This window comes from Palaemon carinicauda, chromosome 13, assembly GCF_036898095.1.
Source record: "Palaemon carinicauda isolate YSFRI2023 chromosome 13, ASM3689809v2, whole genome shotgun sequence".
NCBI lineage: Eukaryota > Metazoa > Arthropoda > Malacostraca > Decapoda > Palaemonidae > Palaemon > Palaemon carinicauda.
In genome coordinates, this window is record NC_090737.1 from 71179807 (window position 1) to 71191019 (window position 11213).

Here is an 11213-nt window from a genome sequence, read left to right on the forward strand (position 1 = left end):
AAGACATATCGTTAGGCTACAGGGAGGAAGGGACGTGTCCCAACCAAGATCAGTCTAGGGGGAAGGGCAGAGTCCTTCCACCTTCAGTCTCAGTCGATACCTAAAGGGAAATGCGTTCCCTAAGGGTGGACTGGGATGAACGATAGGTACTTTGGGGTTCTGTCCGAGGTACCCCCATATACTATGGTAGGGAAGAGGGAAGAACGATCTAGCCTAACCTACCCGAAAACTATTCCTGGTAAGGGGGCTAAGATATAGCAAAGCTACCCAGAGGGAGGTTACCCGAAGGTAACAGGGGAGATAAGGAAGCATACAAGGGCCCCAACGTTGGGTTAGGGGAGTGTGACATGGGTGGACCAGGCACAGTCCCTTGTATGGTCCCTAGAACGCGAAAGTACATGTGCAACACTGAATCTTGTAATTGTTTAAAAATGCCTATATCTTCATTAACATTAGCACTAGGAACACTTATTATATCATGCAGAAGTAAACATGAACACTAGGCTGCGGCCTAGGCTAGAAGTCTAGTATGGGGTCGGCTAACTAAAAACGCCGAAGGATACCATCGGCATAATATAACTAATTCCTAGTAATGAAGACTAAATAACTAATGATATTTAATTAGTTATAAGGCCGGGAAGGCTGTTCTGGCTAACTAAATAAAGCATGCGTGGCGAACAGCGGCGTCATACAATGGCGCCTCCGGGCAAGGCACAGCTCTGCCACAAAACACAAGATTTAAGTGTAAAAAATCATTACTTTACGGCCAGAGCTTATTTAAATAATACAAGAACCTGGTACTCAACTTTCCAGAAGAAGGCAAGGCTGAAGGTTGCGACATGGCGAAGGATGCAAAAGATAATTAGCAATCACTGGGAAAAACCAACTGATGTAGAAAGCTACAGGAGTAGGAATGAGGGCGGACGTGACGTCACCAAGTATGGCGGACTGTTTGTTTACGTTGTGAGTATCGTAACAGTAACGAAGGAGGGTAACTTTGGAACGCCTCCTTAGTTACCTCACCACCTTTCCCCCTCGAAGCGTAAATACTATGTGGGGTGCAGATGGCCATGTGGCGTGTTAATGCATGCGTCCCCTGTTGATATACGATAGCCTAGAGGGAAACCTTTAGGGTACTCGCACCAGAAGTTAGAATTCTGTGAAACCTTTAGCTTAATTCTCTGGGAATATCTACTGTAGTCATATATACCCTTAGGAAGCTACTGGAGGAACCTTCCATCAGGACGACATGGCTTGAGCCCAAAAAATACTTTTATTATATAATTCAAGTCATTTGATCAAGAACTTTTTTATTTATTAACAAAAATCATATTTAAAAAATTTTAGGTACATTTTTCTCCACTAATATGACACCAATATTATATTGAAAATCATACCATCAAAACTTATTTATAGTCGAATAATTCAGTGTGACAAATTTTCAATTTTCATTTTTCTTTTTTTTTAATAAATTTTTTTTTAATTTTCTTCTTCTAGATGTAAAGTAATCATGAAAAAAAGAGAAAAAGGAAAATCAAAATTCTGTTACAGAAAATCTTAAGAATTTTATTCCTCTTTTCAATGATATCTTTCTCTCTAAAATCGAACATTAAATAAGATAACATTACATTATTACGATAACCTTATTTAGTACTTTTATTGTTTATTCCTACATGAAGGCTCCCTAAATGAGGCATTTAACCCTTTTACCCTCAGGCTCTTTGGAAATTTCCAACCCTTAACCCCCAAGGGGTTATTTTTTCCCCAGCACATTTTGCAGTATATATTCTTTTAATTGCTCTAACAGCCTTTAATTTTTGTCATAGAGAGGTCAGGTTGGTCTCATTCTCTTGGAAAATGCCTGAAAAAATTTTCTCAAATAATTATCAAAAATATGAAAAAAAAAAATTTATAGCATTTTTTTGCAAGGACGTACCGGTACGTCCATGGGGGTAAAAGGATGAGTTTTGTGAAACGTACCAGTACGTCCTTTGGGGGTAAAAGGGTTAAACCCTAAGTTTACCAATACACGTGTTATAAGGGTGTCATGAGTTGCCTGCAGCCTCTCATTGTTGCCAGAGTTTTAGTTCGAATGTTCCAGCTTCATACTATTTTTCATGTTTCCCTCACATTTTTTTATTTTTTTTTTTGCTCTCTGCTTACTTTTTGTTCTTTATTTGACCTTAGGTAACATTGGCCTTGCTATAAAGTTCAGGAGGATGTTGTGAAAACACAATGTACATACAAAATGCAAGTAAACAAACACACATGCAACGTAACTTCTATATGTCTTTGGAAACTCTGGCTGTTCACGTAGATCGTAGTTTGCATTCGCCTACCCTCTACCAATGCCTTCCATCTCTGCCAGACGTACGAGATTTCAAAATATAAGTGAAAAAATCGCTATATAAATGCAAAAATAAAACACGCAAAGACGATTCTGTCAAACTCAGTCATGCAGACGATGCAGTAAAGTTGACGTTATCATTTAAAGACCACTCTACCTTCCTTATATGCAAAAATAATTGGCTGAAACTGTGGCTATGTAAATATACAATCTGCAGGTCATAAGTCCATTGACAGTGACGATGTAACAGCAAATGAACAAAACGCAATATGAAACGTTAAATACTCTGAACAAACAAGGTAAAATGACAGTGAAGGTCCTGTAGAGTGTGGGGTTCCCCTGCTGTATGGGACCGGAAAAGCAGCCATCAAAGTAAGAGTAATATTTGGATAGGCTGTGTGTGTCTGTGTAACCAATTTCATTTTCTAATTTGGTAAAAGTCAGAATTTAATACAAGCTGGATTGGCAAGATCCCAGTTACGTCTGTTTTAGCAATATCTTAATGTAATTACACTAATAAACCGAAATAAATGACATTCCTTTATAGGAGTCTGAAGTTACCTTTACATCCTGATTTCCTGACATGCTGAAATGATGAGGTGGAGGATTAGGATGGGGTGGAAGACCACTGATAATTCTTGGACTCTCACAATTTGAATGAACACTATGAGGAACTTTCAACACCCTCTTTGTTGTTCGCAGCATGAAAACTCTCCCAGCTTGTCCTTTATCTTCTTCTGCTGTGCTACTTCTTCCCAACTGAAATAAAAATTTCAACATCTTAAACTCACAAGGAAGAATTACAAGCTCCCATCCCCTAATAATTTAAAATTCTAGTAATAGAGACAGATTTTCCTTTAGATTAAACTTTAACAACTGATTATTTTAATTCACTCATGCAATCATAAAATGTTAGCAAAACAAAGACAAATACTAAAATAAATAAAAACTCCCCAGGAACCCATTAAGATATAATATTTGGAGATGGAAAATTCAATAAACACTATTTTAATAATAAAATTTATTTCTATCCTCAAATGATATTCATATTGCTTCTTCTCCAGAAACTCTTTTTTATTGAAAATTACCCATAAAATTGAAAAAAAAACTCCCCCTTTCTTTCCTCTCAATAAACACACAAACAATTAATGGTAAGATACGAAGCACCAGGACCACGTTATTTCAATTTTAAAGTAAAATTTTTCCTTTTCTCTTGACAAGTGTTAAGCCGCAGAAGGATCTAAAGTAAAAAGAAGCTGAGGCTCTGCAAGATTTCAACTCTGCAATGTGCAGTGAAAATTCAGAATATGCAATAAATCAGTCATTCAGAATGCTTCCTAAATGGAACACTACTGTATTACCTACACCAGACTATGGAAGTCAGGTTATGGTTAGGAATTGGGCAGGTAAGATGACAAATCTGAACTTAAGGAGCGAGCTCTTTCATTGTTTTCCTGAGGTATGGCCTCAATATAATCATTGGCATGAAAAGGAGGAAACAATAAGTATATGATCCAGTGGGTTCCAGTCAGTAATGAGACTAATGCACTCCTTTGGGCCATTCAGGGTCAGCGAAACGTGCTGTACCCTTGGGGCTAGGTAATCAACCTCCTCGAGATATGTTTTCAAGTAATTACCCGTGTTACAGCCTTGATTACAAAGCGGCAGGTTCCCAGTTGGCGGGCTTGAACCTGAGGTTCAAGCTGCCCAGAACAAAACTGGATGTTACTTGGTTTTTCGCCGTGAGCAAGAGAAGTTGAGGGAGGCCCATGGGGTACGTCTCTCTTTTGGTCGAGAGCCACATTGGGAGAGACATGTCTACGGGATCAGAAGACTTACAGTTTAGGTGTCCTAGGTCATTGAGGGAGAAGTCCGGGACTGAAGGAAGCCACCCGTCCTGAGAAGGCTGTACAGTAATGCCTCACAACATGAAATCATTTCGTTCTGGAGTGGCTTTCGTAAAGTGATTTTTTTCGTATTGTGAGTCACATTTCACATGCAAATTGCCGAATTCATTCCAAATCTTACAAAACACCACATTAAGTCTTACAATAAAGCTACAGTATAACCACAATGAAATACTGTACATTCAAATACATTTGAACAATTCAATATACCTAAACTAACTACTGATTCCTGTAAATTAGGTAGTTATTACAACATGATGTAATAAATGGAAAATAATACAATACATACGGTACATTATTGTATATACTGTATACAAAATCTACAGTACCATATGTACTGTTCTATTACAGTTATCCCTATTATAGACTACAGCTACATTTTCTATTGTCTAAATCAATTTTCTTTCTTCACCTTTTAAACGGGTCACTATTTTATTCTCGACCTAGCTGGCAAATCTCTTTTTCTTAAAATGAAACATTTTTTGCAAAGTGAGTCACAAAAATATTTGCATCTCGTTTCACAGCTTGAAAATTTCGTAAGCAGAGTCTTTCGTGAAGAGAGGTATGACTGTATTACCCCACTACGGATAAATCGGTTCAAACTCTATGTAGAGCAACAATTAGAGGAGATGCTCGATGGACGAGCAAAGGTCTTCTGTTGCCTAAGCCTATGAGAGTGATTCCCTTCACTGATAATTTTGAGGGCATGACTAGATTAGCAGCCCCGAGAAGAGAAAAACAGACTCCACTCGATCCTCACCACAGAGCTTCTAGTCGTAAAGGAAGTCCGAAATGGGTTCTCCAGAGTCGTAGATGTGCCATTGATGTGACTTATCTTTTCGGCAAGACGAATCTTGCCTTCGAGGCTAGACCATTACGCTTGTCGAGTCCCAACCCTGGATAGGTGTGGCGGGTCGTATATGATCCGCTGAGGTTTAAAAAAAAAAGTTTTTTTGCCATAAATTTTTGTACGTATTGGTTGCACGTGATATCAACCTGCGAAACCTCAGTTCAGTACGCGCGCAGCAGTCGGGCCAGGACGCATTTCACAGCAGCTATTTTCCTTGTGCCATTTGATACCAAATTAAGGTAAGTTGTGAAATATTAAAGTTTTTATATATTTATCGAATGTGCATTAGTGTTTAGGCGTGTATAAAAAAAGGGATTTTGACGAAGGAAAAATCTATTTCTGGGCGAGAGACCTGTGCCGCCCAGTGAAATGCTCCTTTAGCACCATTTCTAAGGTATATAACTGCTATATATTACCAGAGAAAAAATTGCATAGGAATGCCAGGTTGAACCCAGCTCGCTCACCTATATAAGGTGTCGATATAATACTGGGGCGTGATAATTCACAACCAGAGGTCTCGCACCATTTAGATATCTCCTCTTCAAAATCCCCGCCACAGCGAGGTGCCGATCAACACTACTACCACTAACCTAACCCACGCCAGTGACGTCACTCCTCAGAGCACCCAAGGTTTGGGGCCCATGTTGGGAGGGAAGTCAAGGGAGGGTTCACTGGGCGGCACAGGTCTCTCGCCCAGAAATAGATTTTTCCTTCGTCAAAATCCCTTTTCTGGGCTCCGAACTGTGCCGCCCAGTGAAATTGTACAAGAGAAATGGTCCCAAAACTTTGAACAATACCTGAGGAAGTAAAATAAAATCCAAAATAACAGGTAAGAGGATAGCAAGACATAGTTGATTAAGATTCACTATGTTCAGGACGAATCACATTCCCTGCTGCTACTGTAGCAAATATAAGGTTTCCAGAGGTTTTAAACAGTGGCGTTTAAATACTGTTGGAGACTTTCCGCCTGTATATTTAGTAAGTCCAGCGAAGTTCATAGTAATTAACTGAGGTAGCTACAGCTCGTATATCATGGCCGTGAGGGAGTGATGTGGGAATGATTCTAGGTAGCCCGTTAATGTACAGAATCTGCTGTCTGATTCCTTTCAGGATGATGGTTCTTCCAACTTCTCTAATGGATAAGGGCCCTGAGGACTGAATGGAAGATATGTTTAAGTAGGCTTCCAGAATGTTTACTGGACATAAAGATGGGTCCTGCGGAAGTGGGACAATCTTCCAGGGGAACCGTCTGTCCTGGGGGTCCTCATTTTCGCTAAAAATCTTTTGTCAGGGGAAAGGAGTACTTCCCCTGACGAGAGAAATTCAATATGACCTGGATCTCTAGACAAGGCTGAAAGTTCTGATATTCTGGCGCCAAAAGTCAGGTACATTAAGAACAAGGATTTCCTAAACAATGGAATATAATGACAAGTCTCGTTAAGAGTGTCTGAAGCCAACTTAAGTACGTCATTCAGAAACCAGGAAACTGAGCTAGGGTGAGTTGATGGTTTCAATCTGGCGCAGGTTCTCGGGATGGATGAGAAGTATGAATCTGTAAGGTCAATATTAAAACCAATTGTAAAATCTTCTTCAAGGCTGACTTAATTGTGGTAATAGTACAAGCCGCTAAGCCTGATTCAAATAAAATTCTGAAAAAGGTTACTGTCAGATTCATAGTCATCGTCTCAACCTTTGAGTCCCTTAAAAACTTGCAAGTTTCATAACAGCCGAATCATACTGTCGAAGGGTGGATTCCCTCTTATCTGATTCTAAAAATAGCGTATTTGAGGATCAATATCTGCACCTCTTGAGCTGCAAATTCATAAAGTCCAAAAAGTTGGGGCATTCTGAATTTTGAGGAAGCTAACACACTGCGAGTTGTACTACTTGTGTTAGTATTGGATTGGGGATCTGGGTGGAGACCCAGTTCCACCAGAAGGGGAAACCCGTTGTTCTTGGGCCAGATGGGGGCTACTAGAGCAACTCGGCCTTTGAAAGTCCTGAGCTTGTCTAATACTTTCATCGACAGATTTATTGGTGGGAATAGAAAATTCTCTCCCAAGTGTTCCAGACTAATGACATTTCGTCTGTGGCGTAAGCCCGAGGATCTGGGTTGGGGGCTACGTAGCACTCTAGTTTGTGGTTGGACTCTGTTGCAAACAGATCTATCTGGAGATCCGGAACCTGAGAAAGAATCCATCTGAAGGACTTTGGGTCTAGTGACCACTCAGACTCCAGCGGAGTTGTCCTCGAAAGTGCGTCCGCCACTAGCTATCTAGAACAAACCTGATATGTTTGTTTTTGGCTGGAGCCGGTTGCTTAAGGTAAAAAATACCGCCATGGCCTCCAAGACATTGATATGAAGTTGGCGGAATATTGTCGACCACAGTCCCTGGACTTTCTTGTACTGAGAGTATCCCCCCCAGCCTGTTAAGGAGGCGTCTGTGTGAATGACCAGCTTAGGGGTGGATATTATAAGGAAACGGATTTGCCAGATTTTGACCTTTGTCCATGGTTGAAGTCTTTTCTTCAGAATTGGTTGGAGTCGAGCCCTTTGTCTGGATATTACTCGTTAGCCCTGGAGTGCCATTCTCGGCTTATATCTTTCAGTCTGGCCTTCAGTAGTATATCTGTTACTGAGGCAAACTGGAGGGCACCCAGGATTCTCTCTTGATTTCTCCTGGAAGACAATTTGTCTTTGAGAAAACGTATTGTGTTTTGCTATATCGTTCCTCTTGGCTGTTGGGAGACAGTGTGTGGGAGCATAGAACCCATTGAATCCTAGCCATTGAAACTTGTCTTCAGGACCAGACGAGATTTCTCAAAGTTGATTTGGAACCAAAACTGTTGTAAGAGATTATCACTCTGTAGTTGCTGTGAGGCAGTTCTTGCCTAGTTGAAGCCTAGAAACGAACAAAAATGCCTTGCTATCGAAACATGATAGCAAACGTCTGCAAGATCCATAGAGGCGGTGACGGCCCCAAAGAGAAGCAAGGTCCGAACCTGAGAGACGGTCAGCATGTGAAACTAGTCGCATTGAATGTAAGAATTCAGAAGTGACAGGTCCAGGATTACTCTTCGCTATTCTGAGTCTTTCTTTGGCACGCTGAACAAGCGACCCTGAAATTACAAGCGATTTACTTCCTTTATTGCCTTCTTTTGCAATAGATCGTTTTCATATAAGACTAGCTCTTCCGTTGGATGTTGATGAAAACTGGTTGGTGGAGGGGGCCTTTCTATCCAACTCCACCCAAGACCTTTGGAAATTATGCTGAAAGCCCAAATGTTGAACGTTTAACGGTTTCGAAAGATGTAAAGTCTTCCCCCTACCCGAGAACTCCCACTGATTTGCTGCGGATTTACCTCCTCGGCCGCCGCGGAATTCTCGGCCTCGAGAGTAGCTGTTGCGAAAGGTTCCTCTCGAGTTAGTGCCTCTGGCGCGCTGGTAACCCTGGAAAGCACCCTGAGTTTCAAAGGTGGGGTTAGGGGCTGGGGAAGTAGCATAGGAGGTAGTTGCTAATTGGGACTGAGAAACCAGCACGTATTGCTGTTGGGGTTGACCCTTCGAAGTGAAAGGTTGACTCCCTTGTGCCACCGGGATGGTCTGAACCACCTGTTGGGACTGCTGGTTTGGAAGGAATGGAAAGGTATCAGACTCTTTCTACTTCGAGATTGGTTGCTGGCCGGTTCGAACTTGCGCTTGGGGACTAAGCCCCATCGAACCTTGAGGCTCTGATTGACCCTAGCAGCTCCGCTGATGACGTTGTTGACTAAATCCTCAGGGAATAAGTCAGGGCCCCAGACTGGGGCTTTAATGAGCTTGTTAGGCTCATGTCTGATAGTGGCCTCAGACAAGACATGCCTACAGCAACGACGTCTGGCCGCAAAGAAGTCATAGGAATCAGACAGTAAGGTTTGAAGTAATGACTTCGTCAAGACCTTAAAAGGTGGTTCCTCCTCATACATTAAAGAGGTCTTTTCTGCCATTGCAGCCGAGTTGATAGATCTACTCAGGCGCATACAGGCTTCGAACTCGAGGCATATCAGGGATTCCGGAAGCCTGGGTAGCCACTCACTGAACTGAATGGAAGCACAGTCAGCGCTTAATTAATCCGATGTGAAGGTCGCCAGGGCGTTAGTCCAGCAATCGTGATCCCCCGGGAACAGGAGGGGAGTCGGATCCGTTTCCTTCAGTTGCGGTAACGGCTTGTCCTCGTTTAATGCCTTCTGAGCAAGGTCCACTATCTTAGTAACACACGGAGTAGGGGTTTACTCATCCACTATAAACATCATGTACGAGCTCTTGTGAGGTGTTAACGTAGTGTTAACACACTCCCACTTGTTTAAGGGCCGGACCCAGGTGGACTGAGCCTGCCCCTTCGGGTAAATTTTGGTTTCTTTGGGGACCTTGTCAAACCTTACGAGTGTCTCCTCGGTAAGGCGTGCGAAACCAGAGAAAGGGAACTGTAGACCCGGTGGGTAGAATTAAAAATCTTCTACAGGCCGGGTGCCAAACCCTTCGATGGTTAACATACCATCTTGAAGGGAGAGTGCAAGGCCACCTTCCACGGATTGCTTTCGACGAATTCCAGGAGCTTAGAGGCATCCGGGATGATATATTGTTGGTGTTGAGGTAGCCCATAACGAATGAGACCCTGTACAAGGCTATCTGGTTTAGCACTCTCTCAGTGAGGGTGCTAACAAGGGAACCCATTGCAATATAAAATATATACACATACATACATATACATATATATATATGGATAAATATCAACACAACATCGTGTTCAAAATAGAAATTAATTTCTACCTCATACTTAGGCACGAACGCTGGCCTCTTCTAATGAAAGGTCAGGTCGAAACCAACCATGCCACGAGAGGCCATTGCATCAATCTTGAAAGGGCTGCCGAATAGAAGGGAGCCTCTGGGGTCGTAGGTTTCAGGCCAGGCTTCGCTCTCGACCCAAGAGAGGAAGAAGCAGCTGCGACTGAGTCTTTGGGGACTCTGGAAGACGAAGTATTAACTGGTTTGGATTTGGAAGACCTGTGAGTCTTTGATAGGGGCTGGCGGGTAGCTTTAACTTTAGGGACAACAGGACGTGGCCTGACATCAGCCACGTGCTTCCCTGAAAACCCCTAAAAGGAAGAGACACAGGGTCTCTTTGCCCTGACACTCCGGGCGAACCCGCCGACCCAGATCTAAAGAGTCACCAAGGTAGAAGTCTTGGAAGACTGCGAGCTTTGAAAGAGAGTATTGGAAGACTGCGAGCTTTGAAAGAGAGTATATCGTTACTAATAAACAAGGTAACTTCGTTGGGAATGTAAAATAAATAGATCGAGAATAAATGTTTAAATATGGAGTTTTTATGATAAAACAAAGTTTTATGAATACTTACCTGGCAGTTATATATATATAGCTGATATCTCTAAATCGGCAGAATTTTTCAAAACGAGGCAACCGCCTTGTGGTGGTTGGGAGGTAGGTGGTAACACCCGTCACAGGGTGGTCCAAGGAATCATTCCCGTGTCCAAGACTTCAGTTCATCTATGCCCGACCTGTCTCCTGAGGGGAGGTGGGTGGGCCTTCGAATATATATATATATAACTGCCAGGTAAGTATTCATAAAACTTTGTTTTATCATAAAAACTCCATTTTTATGAATAGTACTTACCTGGCAGTTATATATATATAGCTGATTCACACATTTGGAGGAGGGAAACAGACAGTGAACATCGTTGGGGAAACAACAAAAGAGTTGTAGGAGATAAAAACACCTTGATTCCTTGCCTGCTAAGGTAGCTGATTTCAAAGGTACAGCCTCTAGAGTGGCTTTCCCTTAGGAGTGTTTATCCAGGAGTAAGCCTGCAATGCTGCAAAAAACTCAATCGAGTCTGTCAAAGGGATAAGACCAACAACTTGACTAGACTTCAGAAACTACCTTCGCCCCATATAATAAAAACTGCAACCTTACTAAAACTAACCACCTAACCCTGCAACATAGACATAAACTATCTATCTAGACTGAGGGAACCACACCACAAGACGAAGTCCTCAGACTATCATAAAAACACAAACACTCATACATGCATATAAACCAAGGTTGAATGG

General features: G+C 42.0%; 1 protein-coding gene across 1 annotated transcript in view; it reads right to left on the minus strand.

Annotated features, from left to right (window-relative positions):
• Positions 1-3127, minus strand: part of LOC137651651 (uncharacterized) — a 128930-nt gene extending 125803 nt beyond the window's left edge. The window contains exon 1 of the mRNA XM_068384870.1: positions 2909-3127. Coding sequence (XP_068240971.1) covers positions 2909-3127 — 219 coding nt within the window. The remainder of the gene's footprint in view (positions 1-2908) is intronic.
• Positions 3128-11213: the final 8086 nt, after the last annotated feature.